The 26,774-nt window shown below is 39.3% G+C and overlaps 2 protein-coding genes across 2 annotated transcripts in view; one reads left to right on the top strand and one right to left on the bottom strand.

Annotated features, from left to right (window-relative positions):
* AXDND1 (axonemal dynein light chain domain containing 1) overlaps positions 1 to 7,454 on the top strand; it is a 49,592-nt gene extending 42,138 nt beyond the window's left edge. Inside the window, exons 21-25 of the mRNA XM_075182299.1 lie at positions 473 to 592; positions 856 to 990; positions 1,870 to 1,961; positions 5,602 to 5,735; positions 6,449 to 7,454. Coding sequence (XP_075038400.1) covers positions 473 to 592; positions 856 to 990; positions 1,870 to 1,961; positions 5,602 to 5,735; positions 6,449 to 6,546 — 579 coding nt within the window. The 3' untranslated portion in view covers positions 6,547 to 7,454. The remainder of the gene's footprint in view (positions 1 to 472; positions 593 to 855; positions 991 to 1,869; positions 1,962 to 5,601; positions 5,736 to 6,448) is intronic.
* A 1,661-nt stretch (positions 7,455 to 9,115) lies between these two features.
* Positions 9,116 to 26,774, bottom strand: part of NPHS2 (NPHS2 stomatin family member, podocin) — a 32,116-nt gene continuing 14,457 nt past the window's right edge. The window contains exons 2-9 of the mRNA XM_075183993.1: positions 24,542 to 24,823; positions 19,947 to 20,050; positions 16,889 to 16,961; positions 14,352 to 14,434; positions 13,616 to 13,819; positions 10,865 to 10,920; positions 9,589 to 9,667; positions 9,116 to 9,502 (exon numbers count right to left, since the gene is read on the bottom strand). Of these exons, the coding sequence (XP_075040094.1) occupies positions 9,233 to 9,502; positions 9,589 to 9,667; positions 10,865 to 10,920; positions 13,616 to 13,819; positions 14,352 to 14,434; positions 16,889 to 16,961; positions 19,947 to 20,050; positions 24,542 to 24,823 (1,151 nt within the window). The 3' untranslated portion in view covers positions 9,116 to 9,232. The remainder of the gene's footprint in view (positions 9,503 to 9,588; positions 9,668 to 10,864; positions 10,921 to 13,615; positions 13,820 to 14,351; positions 14,435 to 16,888; positions 16,962 to 19,946; positions 20,051 to 24,541; positions 24,824 to 26,774) is intronic.

The raw sequence follows: 26,774 nt of genomic DNA, 5'->3' as shown, positions 1-26,774 counted from the left end.
CTTGTCTGTTATCTCCACCGCTCAATCTCATTTAAATAAACCCATCCTGCAAAATGAAATCTTGTACACTTTAGTGCAAAAGAAGGCACACTTGTGGTCCTAATCCACACTTGACAAGGAATGCCTCCAACCAACCCAACTCCTTACATTAGCTGGTGCAAATGTTTGCATTCCCGCAGATGCCGCCATGCATTTATTTTTCACACTAAGTTTGCACATTAAATAAGTCTACTCTTGTCTGTCTGTAGCAATAATAGCACTTATTAGAAGCCACTAAAAAAAAACAACTTGACTTGTGTTGTAGTGACCATTTTTACCTCTTTCTCTCTTTACTGCTCCCTCCTACCAAATTGCACTTCTGTATTATATTTGTCTGCTTCACAAAAAAGTGAGTCCTGAATATAGTCGTGCTACAGCTATACATAACTGTATTGTCCCTTCTTGTTCTCCTGATTAATTACTATTTTTTCAGGCTAGTGGGGCGCAACACGGTCAAGTTGAAGTGCCAGGTGACATGCTGAGGGCAGGAGATGACAATGACAGTATTCCTAAGACAACTGACCATATTGAAGCTGTACCTTTCCCTTCTAAGGTAAGCATTCACCATTAGTTCAAAGGACATGCCAAGTAGAACAACGACCACCACCATGCGCTGTTATCCAGGGACCCCTGGGATCTGTAGTGCACCTATAAAAATATACTGTACAATAAACACACACACCGTGAAAAAAACCTCAACCTCGTTCTCTACTTTATTGCTGGAATAACAGTTCCTAAAACACCTCTTCATTACAAAATAAGAAATTTATTTCACTCTTTAAACTTGTTTAAAACTCCATTATGTTATAATTCCAGATTCACACACAAGCCAGGAAGGACAAACTTCAGAACAAAATGGCTTCTGCACAGGGTGTGATGAGGATCATTGGCTATGATGGCAACATTAATAAAAAGTCCTTGAAGGAAGAGGAAATTCCTGTTTCTATTGAGGTTAGAGCATGCTTGTGTTCTTCAGAGCCTGATTATCCAATAGGCTGACTAGACTGCAGACTAGGGCACTTGACTTTTGGGGGACACAAAATTGTGATGGGGAGAAGTGTAAACTGAAATTCACTTTAAAATATAAAAACTGAAGGGTCACAAAGTTAGAGCTCTAGGAAGTGGTTAATAGGGCCATTGGAGAATGGTACCATTTAAGAAGGGCATTGGAGAGGCAGCACTGCAATGTCCTCTCAGAAGCTACGCTATCAGCATGGAGGAAGCGGTCGTGTACGAAATTCGTCTCTTTCTAAAATATAAGAGAATAGTTGTTTTCCAAAGTCAAAAGAAAGCAGGAAAGAAAAATGCTGCAAGGTTTTAATCTTGGCGTATTCCCATTGTAAAGGCTGAAGACCATGAATCATCCTTGGGTGGGTGCTTGAGGATACATGAGTAGGAGAGACAAGGATGGCGACAGGTGGAAGCACGACAGCCCCCTTCACATCTTCACCCTCAGTAACGCTCATTCTCGCCTCCATTCTGCTATACAGTTCTGAATTGAATGAAAATTAAATTAGTGTCAAACATGTGACCCTTTTGAAAAGCCGAGTGGAGCAAACGTTCAAAAACATGGGAAATATAAATATTGGTGTGTGGGGGGAAGGGGGCGGGGGGGGGGGGTATTAAGGTAACCTGGACTTTAAATTAAAGAAGAATTTGTCTTTAACTACCACGTATTAGCCTGGTGTTGAAGCCGAGGGGGCGCTACGAGTGTATTAGCCTAGGACGGCCTGAGCCCTTTAATCAGACCCTGGTGGTTTTTAATATACAATTGCATGTCTCTTTTCTATGTCAGTGATGGCCTATTACCATTTGTTCTCATTTCTACAGGGTGTTCTAAAAGCTAGCAGGCCCAATACTCCACGATCCATACAAGCCTTTGAGTCCCTGACATCTTTGCAACAACTGGAGAAGCGCCTCCTGTGAGTACATCTTATGACAGAGGGATTTTACATCTATTTATACAGATGGAGCATGTTGGTTTGAGCTATCCTGCATGATCTGGCAACCCCCAAGTGATCAATATGTTCTGGATCACACAGCATTAACCTTACCCACTCTATTATACTTCAGTAGTATTACAGTGTGGTTCGACATATGACAGATACTTGATTTCTCTTTTTGTTTAATTTAAACTTGCTCCATCTGTGTATACTGTAGTGTACAGTTTATGAAAAAACATCATAGTTATTGTACACAATTAATTAAAATATAGTATCTTCCATAGTACAGTAAATACAAAATGTATAATACATAATTAAGACAATATATATCAACCATCTGCACAAAATAAATCAAATATCTTATAGTTGGAACTGAAAAAAAATGATAGAGCATACACTTACTATATATATTAGTTTCTTGAAGCCATACATTTTTCATGAGTAGAAATGGATGATCACCTTCATTTCAGATGCCAAAAGAGTGTCTGGAACGCTCCATGTGAGCTGCTGAGGAGGGTTATATCAGGAGACATGAGGAGTTGGGATCATTTACTACAGTCATGGCCAAAAGTTTTGATAATGATACAAGGATTGGTTTTCACAAAGTTTGCTGCTTCAGTGTTCTTAGACCTTTTTGTCAGATGTTGCTATGGCATACTGAAGTAAAATTACAAGCATTTCATAAGTGTCATAGGCTTTTATTGTCAATTACATTAAGTTTATGAAAAGAGTCAATATTTGCAATGTTGACACTTCTTTTTGAAGACCTGCAATTCGCCCTGGCATGCTGTCAATCAACTTTTGGGCCACATACTGATTAATGGCCACCCATTCTTGCCTAATCAATGCTTGGAGTTTGTGGGGTTTTTTTTGTCCATCCGCCTCTTGAGGATTGACCACAAGTTCCCAATGGGATTAAGGTCTGGAGAGTTTCCTGGCCATGGACCCAAAATTTCAATGTTTTGATCCGTGAGCCACTTAGTTATTACTTTTGCCTTATGGCAAGGTGCTCCATCATGCTGGAAAAGGCATTATTCGTCACCAAACTGTTCTTGGATGTTTGGGAGAAGTTGCTCTTGGAGGATGTTGTGGTACCATTCTTTATTAATGGCTGTGTTCTTAGGCAAAATTGTGAGTGAGCCCACTCCCTTGGCTGAGAAGCAACCTTACACATGAAAGGTCTCAGGATGCTTTACTGTTGGCATGACATAGGACTGATAGTAGTGCTCACCTTTCCTTCTCCGGACAAGCGGTTTTCCAGATGCCCCAAACAATCTGAAAGGGGATTCATCAAAAAGAATGTTTTCACCCCAGTCCTCAGCAGTCCAATTCCTGTACCTTTTGCAGAATATCAGTCTGTCCCTGTTGTTTTTCCTGGAGAGAAGTGGTTTCTTTGCTGGCCTTGACACCAGGCCATCCTCCAAAAGTCTTTGCCTCACTGTGTGTGCAGATGCACTCACACCTGCCTGCTGCCATTCCTGAGCAAGCTCTGCTTTGGGATTGCCCCAATCCCGCAGCTGAATCAGCTTTAAGAGATGGTCCTGGCGCTTGCTGGATGTTCTTGGGCGCCCTGAAGCCTTCTTCACAACTATTGACCCTCTCTACTTGAAGTTCTTGATGATCCGATAAATGGTTGATTTAGGTTTAGGTGCAATCTTACTTGCAGCAATCTCCTTGCCTGTGAAGCCCTTTTTGTGCAAAGCAATGATGACTGCACGTGTTTCCTTGAAGTTAATCATGGCTAACAGAGGAAGAACAATGATTTCAAGCACCACCTTGACAAAGTGATCTCCAGCCTTGTCCTTGTCAACACTCTCACCTGTGTTAATGAGAGAATCACTGACCTGAATCAGGTCCTTTTGTGGCAGGGCTGAAATGCAGTGGAAATGTTGTTTTTGGGATAAAGTTTATTGTCATGGCAAAGAGGGACTTTGAAATTGCAATTCATCTGATCACTCTTCATGACATTATGCAAATGTCATGAAGAGTGATCAGGTGAATTGCAAATGTCATGATTATATGCAAATCATAAAAACTGAAACAGCAGTCTTTGTCAAAAATAATATTTGTGTCATTCTCAAAACTTTTGCCATGACTGTAGACATCCAGGAAGAGGACTTGGGTTAGTTAGTGTGTGCCACTGGAAGCTGAGAGGAGTTGGGATCAGTAATTAGTGAGAAGGGTGAGCAGGGTTGTAGATGAGTCTTAAAGAAGCTAAGGGGAAAGCTATGGTGGCATATGTGAAGACTAACAATGGGGCATATCTAACATAAAATACCCGACCCAGGTGAATGATCAGGGATGAGAACACAAAGAAGTAGCAATCATCCAGGTGTGCTGTTTTACTAATAAAAAACATGGTTTACAATTTGGGACTTCTTGTACTCTTTAACTACCAGAACATCAAAAATAGGTCCTATTCATCCAGCTGCTGCAGTTTAACAACAAAATGTTACATAGGTGGATGATCAAATACTGTATCTTTGGCTCTGCGAGAGAAAAGAAAAGTACTGCAAAACAATAGCAATTGGATGACAGTCTTCTTGAGGCAATTAGTATTTCCGTGAAGAATAGATCTTAACAGGGTGGGAGACCCTTGGCCACAACGCAGCATGTTGTGATGCAACTGGCGATAGGTGGAATAAACCTGGCCAATGAAGTCCTCCCAGGATAGGATGTGAGCCAATCATGTGTTTCTTACCTCTTTAGTGATTGATTTAAGCTGTAGCTCTGAATAGTTTTCTGTAGTAATTGAAAATAGTAAAAACTTTTCACAATGGCTTTTTATGATTTACAAAAGTGCAGACACCAGCTTTTTTATTTTGAGGGATGAGATTATTTAAATGTGATAAAGGAGTGGGGAGACACATTTACAGGAGCATTCATTGCTTTGCTAGAGGGCACACAGCCTTTTTGATCCTGGAAAAAAAACATTTTTTAGTGCCTCAGATTGGGTTTGAACTATATGATTTAAGGATACATTTTGCACCTTTCAGTTGCACTTCTGGGGGTAAGCAAAGTTCTAGGAGCATTTTGACCAATGTGATACAAATCTCCAGACACATAAAATATACACATAGTAAAGATAGTTCCAATGTTACTTTACCCTCATGATTAATGTAACATAGGGGCCAATTCAATTTGGCTGCGTTATTCTAGGAATAACGCGGCCTGTGCACTATTACCGTTAGTATGGTAATTTTAACGCTGATTTTTGCTCGCACCTCTTGGGGTCGCAAGCAAAACTCCAGGTTAAAATTACCATATTAAATGTAATAGTATTAGCGCCGTGTTAATCCTAGACTAACATGGCCAAATTGAATTTTCCACATAAAGTTAAAATTATATAAATGAACATGACAATTCTAAAGTGTTAGTAGGTGGGACCAATAATTGACACTTTCCCATTTTTCCATTGTGGTTTTTCAGATTTATCCACATATCCACAAACTAGGCACAGATTGATTTTCTTGGGCACTCCCTTACCATGTAATAGAATGTGACTATATTACAGAAATATATCTTTATACATAAACGAGAAACTAATATTCTTTTTTAAATTGAGATGGAAAAACGTATTAAAATGAATATTTCAAGTCCTGGCACTTTCCCTATACAGACATACAGAGAAGAGGGCTCAAAAGGCTGAAGAAAGAGCTGAGAGTCTAGATGAACAACTGAAAGCAGCACTGCAGAAGATACAAGAACTGGAAATAAAGTCTCAATCGGAAGAAAGCAGAATGAAAGTGGAGGGTAAGGCAATCAATAAACTCAACTCATATTCCTCCCCCCTCCCCAGGCTATTACAGAATCGCAATATTCCAATGATCTAGTGACAACACATCCTATACAAAGCAAGTTTACAGTCCTATACCGCTGTTATCAATATCATGCATTTAGTATTCGCTATATATACACTTGTCCTGTGTGAAAGTGGCTGTTACACCAGGAAGCTGTGGTGCTGTACGATAGATGAGAGCCATTAGCAGAATAGGACTTTGGTGGTTTTGCTGTGTGTAGGATTTGGTTACATAAAGGGATTTTATCTGTTCTAAATGTATCCTAGATACAATTATTTAATGATAATACCTTCTTTAAAATTAAGTTTTAGACATGCAAGCAATTTAAACATATTTGTCAATCAGAACCTCCATCAGATTAAGTATAGTCCCTTTGAGAGTGGCCTTGATCACAGGTCACATGACTGGAAAATATTGAGAGCAACTACACTATCAATAGAGTCCAGCTTGTTGCCTGAACTTTATTGAATCTCATTACTTAATTATATATATATTTATCAAACAGAACTGCACATATGCTATTAGAATAAAAGGTTGTGTTGGGCTGGGGATGCTTGTGTTTGATTTGTTTGAACTCCTGCCACCTACCTCTTTTTCCTTCACTTATTTCATAAGAAGTGTTCATCGATTCAGCTGTGATATAAAACTATACCCATTTCTTCCTAGAAACTCCAATGCACATAGAAGTTACAAGTGAGGAAATCAGCCTCCCAGTACCAGCCAAGAAGAGACCTAAATCCAGTAAACCCAAACAGCACAAATAGCACAATTACTCCTTTCATATGTATGTAATAAATTGTTTTCGTTATGTGGGGCTTGTACAGGTATCCTAGAAAAGCAAAAGTTTACAAGAGTTATTTTATTTTAATTGTATAATCAAATCGTAATCATGATATTTTACAGTATTTTATTAATTTATTTAATCCAATTTAATAACATTGTACAATAATGGCAATAGCTTTCATTCTAACTGTCACTTCTTTTAGTATATAATCTGCTCCCACTTTATAACAACACCAGGACAGGGCTGGTAAATGTTAGCCTGGGGGGCAAGACCCAACTCTGCAGCCAATTAGGAACATTTTAAAGGGAGAAAAAAATGCAGGTGGTCCAGTGACCCAGCCCATGCTAGCCCACTATGGTATCGGCCCAGGGTTCAGATGCCTTCTTGCCCCCCATAGCTTACCATTGGCTATGTTCTCTGAAGAAAAACACATTAAAATGTTATCATTTTATTACACGTACATTATTTTTAACACCACATTTGCTACAATGCCACGTTTGGTCTGTGTTTGAAGATGGCAGTGTAATGAGGGAGTACTATATTTTGCACTTGTTTGTACTCATTTACATCAGTCACTGCCCAATTGGAGCATACATTCTAAATTTCCTTACACACACACACATATTTGTCAGAAGCCAATGAACTTGCCAGTATGTTTTTGCGCTGTGTGGGAAGAAACCGAAGTACCCAGAGGAACGAAACTCAGGGAGAACATATAAACGCCACACAGATAGGGACATGGTAGTGCCAGTCCAATGAGAATACCAGCAATTGGCGAAGAGATTAAGAAGAAAGAACTGGAGCCAGGAAACATCTAGATGATTATATAAGTCTACAAATCTCAGCGACACTAATTGTTACCAGCGTATTTCATAATGTGCTCAGTCTCACAATTTGGACATTTTAAACTATGAAGTTTTTAATTTCAAATAAAGAAACAAATTGGGATGTATGAACTTAATTTCATATAGACACAGCCATAGATTCATTTTTTTCAATCTGTTAAATTGAGCATAGTTATTGTGCATTAAATTGTGCCAACATATATAGGACCTGAGGATGGACAGTAAAGCAAAAGCAAAAAAAGGAGTAACATTTGCACCTGGGCAAAACCATGTTGCATTGGAGGGGGAGGTAAATTTAAAATGTAGGGACAGATTTCTAGTTGGGGTAGGACATGTCCTAGATCAGCTTTACATTTCAGTGTCAACATAAACCTATCAAGTATTTGTGTGCCACACGAACGAAAAGCAATATTTAACCTATGTGCAAAATAAGTAATTTGCACCCCTTACATTATAACATGGTTTGTCCAGGAGAAAATGTACTCCTTTTTTGTTTTAATGAATCAGGCCCGTAATGTTTTGTTGTACCCTACAGAGTTTGTGATTCAGTGAAACATACAAGGGGGTGCTCACTTTTTTGCATACAAATCTATATGAACTTTCTTTTATTTTCTTAACAGAAAGTGTGAAGACTGTATAAATATATTTTAACAAATGTTTAAGACTATTTATTTACTTGTGATGATTCTCCTTATTTGTGATAACTTTGAAGTGTTGTCCAAAAGAAACCTGAAAACTCATAGCTGACATAAAAACAATTCTACAGAGAAATTCTGGTATTAGAAAACAATTTGTATGTGTGAAGGTGTGTTTAACACCACAGTCATACAGTATCAGCTGTACAGGAGCCCCACATCACTGCTCTGTGTTTTAGGAATCCTGCTCCTTTTCACTAACTATACTACTGATTAGCCCCCATACCTCTCCTTCCATCACACTACTGCCTCTATGAAGATTGGTAACAAAAACGTATTCTGATTTTAGTAAAAAGGTCAACTAAGACCTTAAATTACCAACATAGGCTCAAAACATTATTGCAATAAATAAAAACAAGACAAAACAGAAATTAGTTTTATTTAATTAATCACATAAACCTACTATATGTACAAAAAGAAGAGACTGGTTTGATTTGTTTAAAGTTGTCATATCTCCTAGTGACTGTATAGAGTCTCATGCTACACTCCTATAGATAACCGTTGTATTATAAAATATAGAAGGAACAGGGTGCCTGATATTGTAGTAATTAGATGTAAAGCCAATCCAACAAGGTGTTATTTACAGCTAATTACTACACCATTAGGCATCCTTCTCCTTCTCCTCTATTTTATAGATCCTCTTTTTTTTCACCAAACTCACCACACAGCTCTTTTAATGACACCAGCTGACTTTTACATTTAAGAAAGTGATTTATACTATAAGGACTAATAATTAAGTTAATAATTAATTAAGTTAAAAAATTGGGTTGAGTGCCATTTATTGCTATCCTTGTTTGCATAACTATCCTATTATGTTTACTTGCCAGCCTTCCTTGACTGTTTTAGCACACACTTCCCCGCTTAGCATTGCATCTATACATTAAAAAGCCACCTTTTAAAAATACACCGATTGCACCAACTGCTCATTTGCACACCTTACGTTTTGTACAAGGTTTCAAACAAAATAATATGTTTATCAAATAAATAGATCGGGTTGAATGAATCGGGAGTAAATCATTTTATAAATGGGCATGTAATTGATTTCATTCAAAATCATTGCACAAGACTAACTTTATGATATTAACCAGTTATATTAGACGTTTACCAGTACAATTATTTGTTTGTTTTACAACATTGGGGAATCCTTCTTAGTTTCTTGGTCTGCTTCGGTATCAGATTTAGCCGAGTTTGGGTTAGGCACCTGCACTTTTGGCAAAACATTAAGGTTCATAAGGTCAAAGGGTAAAGGCACCAGGAAGGTGGCCGCCTTTTCAGAAGTCATGTATTGCAATGTGTGAAGATAACGGAGCTGAACGGCGGTGGGTGATCCGGATAAACTTTCAGCCGCCAGTTTCAGTGATTCGGACACAGTTTTCTCACATTCTGCTGCAAGTATCTGTCACAAAAGTAAAGAGAGAGATATTAGATTATAAAGGAACATTCAGATATGATCTATTTTACCAGGCCTTGCATCACCCTTACCTTTACTTTGGAATGTCTTTGGGCTTCTGCCTCTACAGCCAGTGACTGCTTAACGTCTTCTGGAAGTTTCACATCCTTACTACAGGGGGCAGCAAAGATACTTCATTATTTTAGTATTCCAAATACAGCATGAATAGTGAATGCAAATAGTTACTACATTTGGGAGCAAAGTATTACATATCAGATACGGTATATATTTCTTTTTAGTTAAGAGAATTATTAAAAATGTTTTAATCCAAAAGGTATATAAATATTGACACACTATATGTATACATGTCAGTCTCAGCAAAAATAAAACTATTATAGTGTGATTAAAGCATAAAAGTAACCATATTTGTTTTTCAAAAGTTATCTAAAAATCATTTAGATTTGTCTCATAAAACAAAGCCTAATATATTTTAGAATTAAAGTAATAGTAATCAAAGAGTTTGGAGTGTTTTTACAATTTTTTTTCTTATCATTAGGATTCTACAAACGAAAGTACATGTTACCATAATCCTACTCTCCAACACACCAATAAATTTACACTAAGGAGTATATTTACTAAACTGCGAGTTTGAAAAAGTGGAGGTGTTGCCTATAGCAACCAGATTCTAGCTGTCATTTTATAGAATGTACTAAAAAAAGGATAACTAGAATCTGATCGGTTGCTATAGGCAACATCTCCATTTTTTTCAAACCCGCAGTTTAGTAAATTATCTTCTAAATGTGTATGTATAGTGTATTATAGCTGAGGAACAATTATAGGGGATAGATGTGAGTATGTGTTTTGTTCAATTTTTTTTTTAACCCTTTATGAAAATCTTGTGGGACACTACAATTATATTGTAATAAGTATTGTACCCGTTTGTTTAAACTTAAACTGACATTTTAGCTGCAGACATATACAAGAAACTAAAACATTAGGGAGGTGAGAGAGTTACACTGGTTGGAGCTAACCACAGACCCCTCTCACTCTTGTAGGGGGACCCTGGTGCAGAAAATACTCAGCATTGTACTAGACACTATGCAGCAATGACTGTGGTACCAGGGATTAATTACAATAATGAGAGCTGCCTCTAGGGTTGATGGCAACCTGATTGCTGGGTGATGTGACCAGGCAAATAGGTAGCTGTAGGTGATGTTAGTATTTATCTATACTCAGGGAGCCGCATCTCTGAAATGATGGGAAAACAGTATAAAAATAGCTAAGGTTGAACATGTAATTTGGTATGCATCTGCAGCTCAGCTAGTTAAATAAGGGACTGTTTCATCCTGTGTCACTTTTCATACCTACATTTCTGTTCTTTCCACTTTGATCCCCCAGTGACATGTCACCGCATCCAATGCCACCTGCAAAGAGGTAACCGACAGGGCACATCACAGGTATATTCATCACCAAACTTCACCAGATGTTAAAGAATGGCTTATGAGTTATAGCTTTTCAAAATCTTTTTATTATATAAGGCCTAGTAGTCCAAGGTTGTCATCTTTAGATTTAAAAAGTAAAATAGTCCTGTTATTTTTATTATGCACTTATCCTATTTATAGCCTGTCACTGTATCCTAATACTACTGTAGTAACAGTAATACTATGGGATTTGTGTACTCTATCGCAATCTGACTGCAGCCCATGATTAACCGGTTCATATTACTAATGCTCCCAGATTATCTGGATGAAGACAACATGAAAGCACATACTCTGTTGCTTATGCCCGGTGGAAAACTCAGTTTGTGGCTAAACCAATATTCATGATAAATCAGATTATTAATTCACTAGGGAACAAGAACATCCCTGTGCCTCAGTGATTGAGAGCTTGCATTCTTTTAAAGATTGGTGCAATACACAAATTGGCTGTACTGTGTCTAATAATTCTATGCAATTTAGTATCACTCCGACATACAGTTCATTTTGATCTCTACAGTGATTCTATTTGTGATAGTATTTCTCTAATTTCTACCTACAAGTTATTGTACTGTAACATAAGTGTACTATCTAGCGCACAGGTGTTCATGGAGATGTTTAATGCGTTGTATTATCAGCCACAGAGTCTACAATTATTGATTGACGTAAACTAAGGCTAATGGAATTCTCATGAAATCTGTGTTTTTCAAAATGTCCCAGAAAGTACAGCCCACATCCTGTCAGGTAAACAGTGTTAATTCACTTTAGAATTATACACTTCTTTATAAAAAAAATAATGATCACACCTTTTCTACTTGCATTAAAAGCTAAACAAAGCCACCAATAAGGCATCTGCCAATTTAACATCCCAGTTTTGTTTAATGATATACAATAAAACATGATTTGTTTTCTCTTGACTTTCTAACATATGTATTTGTTTATTATCTGCACCAGGTGCAGTTATAGTAATGAAAAATGCAGGCCTGCGTACCAATGACTAATTATAGTTCTATTTATTCCAGAAGTCTTAAGCTGGGTACACACTGCAGAAAATTACTGCAGATGCGAATTCTGTAACGATTTTACCAACAACTGAAAGTCCTGATGATCATGCAGATTCATGTGTACTCACTTACACTATTTACCTTCAGATCTGTGATCTTCATCTCTCCTAACCATCTGCTGAAAGGACCGTGACTCTATACATTCTACAGATATCTGCCTACACTGCTGGCCGTGAGTGCGTACACATTTCTGCATTTACCCGACATCATTCCATCGTTAATCATGATTTGTAGTAAGTTTATAAAACCAAATCAAACGATGAGCTTTAGTGTGATTAAACATGATCGTGGGAGTGTACACACCAGTGGCGGATCCAGGGGGGGTCGATCGGGCCCCCCCCTAGCAGCAAAAAGCTAGGTCCCAGCCGCCGATTAAAACGGGAGGGGCGGGGCTAAGTGCGGGTGGGTGGCGGGGCTAAATGTGGGCCAGCCAATCAGAGTGGTCCCAGCCGGCGACCACAACGGGAGGGGGCGGGGCCAATCGTGGGCGGAAGGCGGGGTTAACGCAGGCCAGCCAATCAGAGCAAAGGAGGGGCGTGATTATGCAAAATCGCCCCCCCCCCCCCCCCCCCCTAAACATAAAGTCTAGATCCGCCCCTGGTACACACTAATACAGTATCTCACCAAATGGACGTTTATCGTGATTGGCACAATAATTACATGAATTTTCTGTAGTGTACAACCTGCTTTAGAGCTTGAGCCTGTATTTTTATTTTTTACAAACCTGGCCTACAGTATTGGCCCGTTGTGTTCAGCTGACATAGAGGGCCTGAGTCATTAAGGAACGTGTCTCTGGGTTTTATGCATATCGTGCGCAATTCCCTTATGCGCATGCCCAGAACGAGGACACTCGGCCGTCAACGAAAGCAATTCCGCTGTGTATGCCAACGCAAATGACAGTTATGACGGTCTACGATTTTGGGGAGTGAACGGGACGGGGAAGAGGCACGTGCCTGTACTTGATGCACAATGTGGGCGTGCCAAACTGAACGCAGTCATGTCAGAATGAAGCTCTGTGTGTGTGAAAGTTTCTTGTTTATCTGCCGTATCGCTTGCACCAGCTAAGGGACTAGTCCTGGGTCATTATTGTATGCATGCTATAACATGTGTCTCCAATCAGGAGCAACTGTAAAAATTAATTTTTTGCACAGTAGACATTATGGACAGCCTAATTGTAATGTTTTTCCAACGTAAATTTTTTTTATAGAAATTTCTTTTTTATTTTATACAATTTCCATTTCTAATCATAAATGACTATATTATTGACAGGTAACATTAATTGATTAATATTTTTTTTTCTGTGCGTTCTTTTTAGATTTCATATTTCACATACATCCTGCAGTGTCTGGTCTAGTACAGCAGAGTGAACCTACACCCATAGTCAACACCACACGTATCTTGAGATCCGTTCCTTGCTGACTCCGGGAGTATGCAGAGACGATTTACGTGCCGTTGAGAACAACGATGTGTTCAGTATGCCTGCCTTAATGACTCAGGCCCAGAGTGATCAGTGCTATGTTCTGTACACATATACAATACATGGTAAGTATTCTCTGCCCTTCCTCTGTTGTAATCCTGACCTTCACTTCTTCCCCAATGCTTTTCCTTTCCAGCAAGATATCCAAGAACGCTCTGTGTGCTAGGAGGCGTTTTGTTGTACTCTGGATCAGCAGCTGGAGTGCACTGGATATACTGCTCACGCTGGTCAAAAATAGAGAGGCGTTCTCTAGGCGATAGTAACAAACCGCATCAACCTCCAGGGTAACTAGGTCCTTAGTCACAATCTAGCAAAATAAAGGAGAGAAGACATAAAGCAGGTAATGGTCTGTAAGATATAGGTGGCTAAAAGGATGTGTGGTGTATATATCATTATTTCCAGCATAGGCCACAATGCTGACTGATCTCATGCCTGATATCTATACCATACTTGCCAACTCTCCCGGAATGTCCGGGAGACTCCCGCATTTTGGGAGAGTCTGCCGGACTCCTGGGAGAGTATGGCAATCTCCCGAATTCTGCCCACTTCCTAGTGAAGTGGGCAGAATTTGGTCCAAACTGCCATGATTCTCTGTGAATCGTGGCATTTGGCCCCGTTCCCGGTGTAAAATGAGGCGCTTGCATCATTACGTCACAGGGGGGCGGGTCCAAAATGAAGCGATTTTTGGTGCCCCGCCCCCCTCACGCCCACTTCCCCGGCAGGCTCCCGTAAGACAACACCATAATGTTGGTAAGTATGATCTATACAGCTTTGCATGAATGATAAAGTTGCCACACATTACCATTAATAAGACACGTTTCAGTGAAGAGTACAATTACCTGGTGAAAAGGAACCTCAAAGGTCTTTATGCGAAAATCCATTTTGTGACACTTGTCCAAACAGGGGAGGTAAAAGAAGAGCCCTGTGGACAGACAACACTGTAACCATCTTTCCCGTATAGCAAGCTCAGCATTACTTTATGTCATAGCTATAGAACGCGTTTTAATGTAATATGGCGGCTTCATGTGCAGGGCTTTGTACTAATGACATCTTTACAGAGGTGGAAATGTTTATATAATCAGTGGTAATAGTGTGCTGTATGCATAATGATCTATTCGCAATTGTGTTTCAGAAGCAGCCCAAGAGCTAGATTTAGGGTGCAATATATTTTAAATGTACTACAAGAGTTGGAGCAAAGGCAAATGTAACGATATCTCTTACTTTACACAGCTATACACACGCTTTTGCACATGTATTTGCTGTGCTATTTGGAAATCATAGGTACACAGGTTTTGCTTGCCTGGCTATGCAGTGATTTATAACTTTCTTGTCTTTTTCTACATAAACTGCTAATTTGTTAATTACACTGCTTCATATAGGAGTGCGCGACGCAAATATGCAGATGGAATCTCTGTAAAGATTAAGCGCCCCATTCATCGAGATATGTATCTGCCGATTTTGTGTGCATCATATGTCGTAAATCACTCTGCACATGGCCAGAACACGGCCAAACGCAAACAAATACAGCAACGTTCAATGCATTTTCGTACGCAAAGGACAGCTTAAGATTTCTGGGAGAAAATGGTAAAAAAATACAGTGTGTCAAACTAGAGTGCACGCAGTCATGTCCGAATCAAGCTTTGGGCATCTCAAAGGTACTTGTTTTTCTGCCATATCTCTTGCTTCAGCTACAGGGCAAGTGATGACAGTCTCGTATACATGCTAGAACATGTGTTTGCAATCAGGAGCAACTGCAAAAATGTATTTTATGTTCAGTAGATATTAAGAAGCTCCTAATAAATGTATTTTGTGGAAACATATATATATATATATATATATATATATATATATATGGGAAAAAAAATGTTGTTTTTATCTGTTTTGTCATTAACGCTTACATTATTAACAGGTGAAATCAATTTAATTTTTTTTTTTTACTGTGTGTTCTTTTGCGAATATATATTCCACATAGGCATTGGACGTACCCTGCAGTGTCTTGTGTAGTAGAGCAGAGCAGACTGACACCAGAATTCATCAGCGCACGTATCTTTAGATCTGTTCCTTGTTGAATTCGGGAGTATAAAGTATAAAGCTGACTTACGTGCATTTTAAAACAAGCGCACGCTGAGCTCAGCACGCGTGCCTTGGTGAATCAGGCCCTAAGTGTTAAAAGTTAGGGCATGTATAAAAGATATGCATTTACAATGCACAATTGTAACATTCCTTTTAGAACACTTAGGACTGTTCTGTACCACACATAAGGCAATTCCGGATCTGAAGAATTCGCAACCAGTTCCAAGCGTAGCTCTTCAACAGACACTTTACCTTTTTGACCTGTTGAAGAGCCACGTTCCAAACAGGCTGTAGCCTGGGGTGGTGTGAATTCTGCAGGTCAGGTTTTGTTTATGTGGGGCCTGGTGAAATAGTGTTAGGCTTCCTATTTTTTTTTAGTTTTGTCATTTTTTGTCACCTGCATCTTCAAGCATTATGTGTGCCTTGGAGACATTTCATTCAATTTTACCATGGTAGACTATGGAATAAAAAAAGTTGTTCCTGGTAAACTGGAACTCCTCGTCAGCATGAAATGTAGTAAGGTATCAAACACTCAATGTCATGTTAAAGAGGATGTATTATAAACACAATTATAGGCTTTATTTGATGATTAAACAGGGGAGTATACATCTGTAACCATTTCCTTTGAATGTATTCAATGCACACAGCCCATATTATTATTATTACTAATTTTCATTTATAGGGCAGCACAAGGTATCCGCAGCACCGTACAGAGAGTGAACCATACAGGGAAGAACGATACAGAACAATAAACAAAAAATACCAGGACTTCAAAGCTCCCAAAATAGCTTACACATTGAGGAGGGAGCAGAAGTATAGGTTGAGAGACAGAAGGGAAGAGGGCCCTGCCCGTGAGAGCCTACATTCTAAAGGTACAGGAAACAGACAGGAGGCACAATGGGGAGTTACAGGGGAACAGTTGCATGAGAAGTGATTGGCAGGGTAGGGGAAGATAGGTGAGGAAGTCCGGCATGGAGAGCAGGTTATTTGGATTGCTGGTAGGCTTAGAGGAAGAGGTGACTTTTAATTGCCTTTTTAAAGGGGCACAAATTAGGGAACAGTCAAATGGAGCATGGCGGAGAATACTGGTGATATATTCTATATGATAAACCTGCCATAGCCGATTTACAATAGATAGAAAAGGAACCTTTCTAATCTTATAAACATTTCTTTACCTGCATTGTACCCCATAAATGACAAATATTTTCACTTTAGACAGACACCCATTAAGGACTAAGAAACGTTGATTGTATTAAACATCAGAGGTTCATTTTATACAATAGAGATAAGTGGCCTTAATTACCAGGTCCTCTGGCCCGTCCTGGCAGAAGACGTCCCAGACGGAATATAACAGCACGCTCATATTCTCGCAGAATCTGCAATGGCAAACAAACATTTTGAAATAACAAGTGAAGAGCCAGGGAGGTGTATTATTTGGAACAAATTTAGGACACCTGTGTAGGTGTCCGGCTGCAGGGTGTACAGTACACAAAATGGTCAAAATCAGGAGCCTTAGTTCTCCCCTTTCACTGCCAGACAAACACGCGGCTAGTAAGGTAAACCACTTGTGATTGGCTGCCAGTAGAGGAGAGTCCTGCTTTGATCATTTAGAGGCGACCAGCACTAGCAAGCAGGTGGGTCTTTTTTATGGGCATTTCTATATTTTTTGTTTTGATTATAAAAAAAGAAAGGACATTTTATTTTATATTAAATAAAGTAGGGAAATTGCGAGATAATTAATTTGGCCGATACCTGTGGAGAGATGTCTGGGAACGGGGAGTGGCATTCATTGGTGGTGGGCAAAATGACTCCACAAAAATTGTATTGTTGGATAGGGTTGTGTACCCTCATGTGGTTACCATTGGGGTGTGTGAAGGCTGTCTGGATGCTGCCTGACTTCAGCCACTTGGTCCTTCCAAATGGCTGAAAGTAACTTGAGGTACAGGCATTTGGGGTAATGACAGACCACCTCCTCACCTCGGCCAAGTACCTTTGGCACTCCCATCTTCTTCTCATTTGTGTACCATCTAACTAGTGTTTCCTCTGCTGCTGCAGATCTCGTCCAGCAAGTTTGAGGTGAAATTCAATGGTCCTGTGGGCTAAGTTGGTACATCTAGTACCTCATACCCACCACCGGAATCAGATGTTTTCCTTCATTATGAATTGCCACTCTGCTCTAGGATTTGCCGCATTAAATGAGCAAGGTTTCCGCCCACTCCAGGCTGGGGACAGTCTAGTGTCTGACATTCCAAAGGCCTATCACATCCAGATAGTCATAGCAAATCCCTAGAGCACTGCAGATCCATTTCAATACTTAAAGTCATTAGTTTATAGTACAAACGCAAACTGGAGTTCTCCCATGATTGGATGTGATTTTCAGGTATAAGAGAAAGGCACATTCTTATAGTACAAACATTCAACAAGTTCCAAATAATAAATATTCCTGGTTCTTCGCCATAATAAACCCCTCTGGTCCAAGGATGGCTTCGGTATAACTTACTATACAATACCATTAATACAAAGGAGCTCATGCAGAGTTGGATAAACTACATTTTTCCGCACCAGGCATGTGCACCAAAACTGTGTATAGATACGTTCGCATGCAGATTTTCTTGCATCTTATACTTACAACTCGTTACAATTAGAGGGGCAGAAGGCACTTGAAAGTGTAGGCTGAGTACTATAAGGGCATGTTCACGTAATTGCGACCAAAGTAGATATGAATGCATACGCATATATGTCAGGAGGTGTATCTCCTGCAGGTGCTGTACTGCTGGTGGAACAACACTCAATGATGATGATTGGCCGCACTTGTTAGCCGCTTTTGATTGGCTGAATGCATCTTCACTTATTTCATTTTTGACCAACAAATTATTAAACAAGAGAGCGCTGGTTATAGTGACATTTACATTTGAAACTATTATAAACCTTAAATTAAAACAATAAAATCAGACAAAGTATCACATATAATAAACACGCTGAATGTGGCAAGTATATAAGTGAAAATCACATTCTATATACTGTCCAATTGTCTCAAGCTCAATCATGCTCATATTTAAGTTCTTCAATCCCTTGGATATATCAGTCCTTGTAAGGAGATTTAATTACTCCAATATTACAAACTTTGTGTTTAAAGATCCAAATATATGCCCCCTTAGTGAAACCAAGATAAATTACTGGAGCTGACGTTTTTCTATGGATATTCATCATCAGCATTAAAATTTATTTATATAACGCCACTAATTCCGCAGCGCTGTACAGAGATTGGAGCTAACAGTCTAAATTCCCTAACACATACAGAGACTATGGTCAATTTCTGATAGGAGCCAATTAACCGACTAGTCTGTTTTTGGAGTATGGGAGGAAGCCGGAACACCCGGAGGAAACCCACACAAACACAGGGAGAACATACAAACTCCTCACAGATAAGGCCATGGTTGGGAATTGAACACCAGTGCTATAAGGCAGAAGTATTCCTACATATACAGTCAGTAATCAGTGATCATATTCACAATATTCCCACAATCTAATCCCACAATCATTCAGATGGTAACCAGTTCAATCCATTTTAGGCAACAAACAGAAGCCATATGGAAAGTCAGTAATCCTTAATGTCAAAAGATGAATTGATCGCTGTACCTTACATCTGGAAAGACGCTTCACAAGGTATAGAGGAGGCTGGAACACCTGCATACACATTGCTCCCACATGAGCAGAAATAATCAGTATTCAGTATTGAGCTGAGAATGTTTAGCCAAAATAGAACACATTAGCGCCACCTGACGTGTTTCTCCGCCTCTTAAGGGGCGGTTTTAATCAGAGCAACCTCTGATGAGTTTATTTTTTTTGTCTAAGGAAGGAGATAAGAAGTGGAACTTGGTTGCTCCCTGAATATTCTTCATTCTTACCAACAATATTGACCATGTGTACATGATCTATAGTTTTTGCCAGTTTTGAATGTATTGATATTAGCCTGTTAGCAATACTTATATCTTTGATTGATCCGCTATTTATCTTATGCAACATATTATGTAAATGTGTTTTACACTAGATTATTTGTATTAATGACTTTTTTTGCATACAATTTCTGATTGGGCTTAAAACCTTATATTATTTGATTGTAGATTGAGATCAGCTCTGGGGGATTTACTTTTCTTTATTTTTCTGTTTCTTTGAAGCTTCTCAGTGCCCCATACCTCTAGATGCGCCCTCACGTCTATAATTAGGTTTAATTGTGGTGTTTTCTATATACTTTACTATTCTTTGTGTCCCATCAACATTTTTTAGCGCTAGACTTTTTTACATTCCTTATGTATTACAGAATACCTCGATCAATGGAAATAACAAAGAGAAATTCTCACCTTGACGCAGAACCAGATGGAGAGTGGGAAGGTAACAATGACCAGCAGCAGACAGCAGGAAAAGAGCAGCATCTCGCACACTCTGAGACCTGCAGGCTTGACAACTGAAAACACAAACACATGTAAATATGACACATATAGACATAGCTATTACACAAGAGACATACACTACACATGTACAGCAGGCTCTGTTACACAAGGTAGGCTAAGGAACAATGTATGACATATCCCAGCATGCTCTATGTGCCAGTGCACCTCTCTGGGAACACCTGGGAAATTAGAATAGTATGGTTGTAACCTTTAACATCACCTAATGGAGAACGGCTAAAACTTACTCTCTAACCACCAGTACTTGAACACATAACACCTGGGGGTAAATGTATCAAGCTGAGAGTTTTCTGTCGGGTTTGAAAAACCAATCAGATTCTAGCTATCATTTATTTAGTACATTCTACAAAATGATAGCTAGAATGTGATTGGTTGCTATAGGCAACATCTCCACTTTTCAAACCTGCTAGAAAACTCTCAGCTTGATACATTTACCCCCTGATGTTCCCTATCAATGTCAGACAAAGGAGCCAGAAATCAGTGCAATCAAAGTCCAACTCAAAACAAACCAAGCCAATGTACTTGCAAGTAGAAATTAGACAAGGTCAGACTACAAACAAGGAGCTGGTGCACAAAGAGTCTGTAAACACATGATCGTTGTGGGACTACAAGTCTCAGTAAACAACACAGGTAGTGTACCTCTATAATTTTTTTATTTTTTTTTTCTATAAGGATTTAATCACACAGATGTGTCTTATCAGTATGAGGTACTCTGCAAGAGGAGCATTCTTCTAAAAGCGTAAGCATCAATTATGTCTATGATGATATGGACAAGCTGCTCACATGTATGAACAAGGGTTGCATACTGGGGTATATTTCAAAGCTGTAACTTCACTTTCAGCAATCATTAACTTAATGCAGTGCTGAAATAAAGTGAAATACATTCATTGCCCCCACAAATGAGAATAAATCAAGGGTGGGGACAGGGACTGACAATAAAAGAGTGCGCAGAGGAAGGAATCTATAGTGTGAAACTAGTGCATCAGTTTATATGTTTCTCCCCATGTTCGAGTGGGTTTCCTACCATGGTCCAAAGACATACGAAGTAGGTTAATTGGCTTCTGACTAAGACATCCTTGGTGTGTGTTTGTGTTCCAGTGACCTTGTTAGTATAGTGGTAAGAATCCCTGCCTGTCATAGATAGAAGAGCAATTCCTGATTAGTATTAGCTGTGAATAGCAAGTGAATGGCAAAAAGCACATTCTGTTACTTGAAATTAAGTTAATTCAATAATCGCAGCTTCATCTGTTAATAAACATGAAAATAATATCTTACAAATCTGGGGCCCTCCTGGCTGAAGACAAGAAGACTTCAAGCAACAACGGGGCCCCCCTGGCCAAGAAGAAATGAAGACTGCAAGCAACAAGGGAAGCTTTTTGCCCAAGAAGAACAGAAGACATTACAAGTGGGGACTTTGGATGTACAAATTCTTTTTGGACTTTTCAAGCCAGACTTTGGAAATTACAAATTTATTTTGGACTTTTTCCAGCCAGACTATTGGATACAAAATTATTTGAGACTTGGTTGACAGCCATTTTCGGATTAAAAACTGCTGACAACAGATGAAAACATCAGTGGTGAGTATAGGGCATTTATTATTTTTAATAAAAATATATGGTATAAATGAAAGTGTTTACTGTCTTTATTGTGGGTTTATTAATTTTATTAAATGTATGTGGTTTTAATGAGGGAGTGGTGGTTTATTTAACATTTTCACTTGTGGTTCTCCAAGTGCCAACATGCCCTGGCTGCCATGGGTATGCTGGTGCTTGTAGTTATACAAGTATCAGCATGCCAACACTATTTATGGCACCCTGGCTGGCTGGGACTTGTAATTTCACAAAACAAAATGGCATCTGTTTATTTTTTTACACTTTAATCGCCGTTTATTACCCTACACCCACCGCCCAGGGGTATAGGTAGAGCCCTAGTGCTTTCAGCACTGGGCTGGCTGTCCCTAGAGGGGGGGCCCGCTCATTTTTTTTTGGCGGACCCCACTCCATAGGGAATCTAGCCCAGTGCTGAACAACCTGGGGTTGGTTTGTCATTATGGCAGGGGGACCACTGCCGCGTGTCCCCCTGCTATAGTGCCACCAACCCCAGCTGGTTTGCCTAATGCTGGTTCAGTGGAAATCGGGGGGACCCCACGCAATTTTTTCCCCGATTTTCACTGAACCAGCAGTAGTCTGGCAGCACTAGGGTTAATAGTGAATAGAGGGGGGACCCCACGCTTTTTTTTTTTAACTTTGATCTATTTTTTACAGTTTTGACAGCTGCCGTTGCTCTGGCTCTATGACAGGCAGTGTAACAGTGATGGGTTTATAGAACACGCTGCTACAACACAGGAGAGTTAGCTAAACACGGGAGTGTTTTACATCGCAGCAAAGCACCAGAGATGACCAGCGATTTTGAAGATCAGGGTAAAAATCACAGCTCTATACATTTGAGAAATTTTGGACTAAAATCGTGGGTTATCACACACGATTTTAACATGCTGAAAAAAATCGGACCTTGATCTGCTACCAAGTCCAATATGCATGGCCATTCCCCCTGTTATTTCTAATATGGAAAACCATATCTTCTATGTCTAATATGCATAGCGAAAACGGGTAACAAGTATAATATTCAGAGCCTCAACTAGTACAATATGCATGGTCATGTCTAGTGCCATATCTAAGGGAGAAATATATCTGCCAAATCTAATATGCATACATGGTGCCAAGTCTATTATGCAGAACTGTAGCCGCTGCTATTCTCTGAAACAGCTCCTACAGAGCAAATATCCACCATTCTCTAATCCAGCAGCCACCTCCAGCAGACATATATTGTACCGGTACCCTCCACTGACAGACATTTATTGCACCAACCATTGTCATATATTGCAGAGTAATTCCCACACACACTGCAAGCCACATATTTGTATTGATGATTGATACGGCACCCCGCACCACAGTGCTCTGCAGCACTGTACAGCAGTGGAGACAGGGCAGACATAAAATAGGTTCATACAAGGTAGAAAAAATAAATACATACATGAAAAAAAGTGTAGGGGGCCCTATTGCAGAGAAAAAACTCCATTGCAAATGATGCTTTTGGGAAATACCACTCATTGACAGCTATAAATTACACAGATACCTATCAATTACTAGCTATATGTACAGACACTCCCAAATTTTCAATTATAGGTTGCACAAATCCCCCAAAATTATTAGGCATTTGCTGCACTGATATCATCCATTGCCAGGCACATATAGTACAGATTTCCCCTAAATCCCAACCCCCTGTTGCAATGATATCCCCAAAACTGCCAGCCATCTGTTGCACAACCCCATTTGCCAGTCATTTGTTGCACAAACACCCTCTCAACTGTTAGCCACCTGTTGCACACATTAACCCCCACTACCAATTTACCAGTTAATGGGTCCTTTTATTATTCTTTAGGCTCTATGACAGTGTCTAGATGTTGAGGCTTACTGAATACTATGAGCAAGTGCTTTTTGGTTTTGAATGATCCTGGAAGCAACATGGTGGCACCAGGAGGAAATACTGCTGTTGGGGTCATACTGTCCAATGGTATTTTAGGTCATAGGTATATATGATAGAAAAAAAAATAGTGACAATGAAAACAACTGCAAGTGTGGCTATCATCGCCAATGTCCCTAGACATCAGATAAATAAGATGGAAAATAAGGTATTTACCATAGGAGTTATACAATTCCTAATTTGGTATCATGACCTTACTATAATATTAAGTTTAGCTTATTAAAATGGGTGAATAAATTATTTGAATCTTAGCAGCAGACTATTGGAACAAACAATGTGTATCTAAAAGGAAGTCGGCAAACTTCAATTTGTCATAAAGTGCATTACATATTTTGGCACACAAAACAAAACAGCAAATATCTAGTAAGCCTTGTAAATAAGTTATAGAATACATGGAGATTAATAGAAAGATGTCCTTTGATATAGCAGTGTGCAAATAGGTTTTATTTTTCAGTGATCAGCATTACACGCATGAAACACGAAACAACGCATTGAGTTGCACTGGCTGGAAAGTATTGTCATTAAAATTGATACCACAAATATGAAAAAGTCATCGCTCCTTTGTCTCCATTCTTCATGGAGTTGTTTAATCACAAACAGCAGTTTAATAACAAGGCTTTGGGAATGTTGATTTAAGGAGTATGAAAATTAAATAAAGACATAACTTTAGATATGAACTTGCACATACGAGCACAGACTTCTTTAGTTGTGATCCCTAGCTATATGAATTATAATATTACAAGTCAAATTGGAGTTTAATTTATTATGGTCGGTTTACACAGATGATATTTGTAGCAACTACAAACCAGTAATCTTCATGGACTGCTGTCATGTAGATAGTTGGATTAGGATAATCCCCCAGGTGTATCTTCCCCGTAATACAAAAAACTGGCTGAGGAAAACGAAATATTTTAAATGAAACATTTTGGTTTTTGAGCCCTCACCTTCGTTCTTCTGCTCAGTCTCCAGAAGTGCCATAATTTCTGTCTCCGCATCTGAAGTCACCACATCATCCACATCAACCACTGCTGAAACTTTCACATCATTCTTGCTGGGTTCCCTTAGTCTCCCGCTCCTGGATCTTCCAGAGCCTTGATTCCCTTTCTTCTCCCTCTTAGACCCCTGCCCAGTGGAGTCCCTCTGTTTCTGAGGAGGCTCTCGAGAAGAGCTACGAGATCTCTTCTCCGTCATAGTTGTGATGATCAGTGAGGGGGCAGTGCAGTGTACTTATGTGATGCCAACAGGTGGGAGATGTCATGGAGGACAGACAGTGATGTGCTTTAAATTAAATGTGTAAATAATTTCCAGCTTCTAGTCTTGACAAAACATGTTCTTGCAATTTTGATTTGTGAAAGCTAATTACTCCTTGTGACTGGCAGTGAGCAAAATGGTTGTGCAAACCTTATATTTGTAAATTAATATATTTTGTAACTTATATTTTGTTTGGATATATTGCTTAGAAATTTAAATATGTGCTATATAGTTTGCATTTTAGATTAGATGCAAAATTTCACTGTAATTGAACATTGCTTTAGAAAATAATTATCAGGCACAAAGTATTTTCAGAGTACTGGATGTTTGATTGAACGACTTACAATGAGTTAACTGAATTTAGTGTTCAGTCAGGTATTTCATTTCTTTCTAGTGCTGTGTTTCCCAACATGATATCACTGTGTTTGTATTCCAATAAAAGGAGTGTAACTTTAGTGACACTTTGGTCACATTAGTACATCTAATACCTTTTAAATCTAGATATTAGTCCCTTCATAATAAGCAGTATTTTTATATATCCATCAGTTTCACGAAATACATAAAAATATACAATGAACATACAATGAATGGACACTTTTTCGGGTACATTTAGCTCCCTCATTTACCCCCATGGACTCAAAAAGTTGTCAACTGTGTCCCACAGATATTGCAATTTAATTTGTTCTGTGTAACGGTCATCAGCAACAACAGTATGGTCAGCTACTATGACCAGGCTTGCCGCTGTCTTCGCCTTTACAAACCCATCTTTCCCATGGAACTTTGGTATTCACAGGTACTCTGCTGCCCCCAGATCTTGTGCACATAGCTAAAATCCCTGACCAGTATGACTAACTAGTAAGCAACAAAAGAATGATAGAAGCCAGAACATAAGCAATACAAAAACAGCAGGTAAAATATTGAATTCAGGACAGGCAGGAAAGAATGTTAGCCAGGAAAAAACAAAGGTCAGCAATAGTAATCCAATAAGATAATAGTACCCAGGTCAAAAAGCAAAACATACAATGGGTACTTATTTATGCGCTGTCACTTTAAGGTGTGGACACTCCCAATACCAGATTTGGCACAGACCACAATGAGTTTGGAAACGGACGTGGATGTTGCTCTGAAGATCCTGGATGGGTATCTTACAGTGTGGAACTCTATCCGAACTGGTTGTTCCATTTAATCCTAAACAAGTTATCGCACGTGCTCTATTAAACTAAATCACAGTGATGTTACTGGAGCCATTACAGTACTGTATGAAGCCCATTCACAGATAGATGCACTGCTACCATGAAGGGACTCACTTGATCAGCATTAATACTCACACTACTGTGTTGCATTCAAATATTGCTCTACTTGTAACAAAGGAGCCAATGTGTACACCTACACTATTACAGCACCTCCATCCTGCATTGACGACACCTGGCAAGACAGACCAATTACTTGATGTGGTTTTTGCTGTCTCCTGATTGTCACAGGTCCCAACAGCAAGAACCAAGATATATTAGACTAGACTAGTTCTCTGGTGTCCTGTGTTCATTTGCCCACTGCCATACTCCATTTGTAACATGGTACAATAAGCTGTATGTTCTCAACTTTTTTCAAACTGCTGTTAGCTGACGTTAACCCTATAGTTACTCTGTACATGTGTCAGCCTCTGTCAACCCCTCTTACCAACAGTTTGCTTCTAACCGCCGGGCAGCCACAGGCCGGATGTTGTTTAGATGGCGGCCCATTCTTGATACACCTATCGTGTGAAAACCAACGTAGTGTGGCTGGCACCAACAACCACGCCACGTTTAAAAGTCCTTTAAATCTTGTGGCTTACACATTCTATCTTGAATTGTGAGCATATACACACACACACAATCACAATCCATTAGCATCTCAGTGGTTTTGTCGGGACACATTTTAGTCTGGGTG

This window comes from Mixophyes fleayi, chromosome 8, assembly GCF_038048845.1.
Source record: "Mixophyes fleayi isolate aMixFle1 chromosome 8, aMixFle1.hap1, whole genome shotgun sequence".
NCBI classification, from domain to species: domain Eukaryota; kingdom Metazoa; phylum Chordata; class Amphibia; order Anura; family Limnodynastidae; genus Mixophyes; species Mixophyes fleayi.
This window is presented reverse-complemented; position numbering and strand designations above follow the sequence as displayed.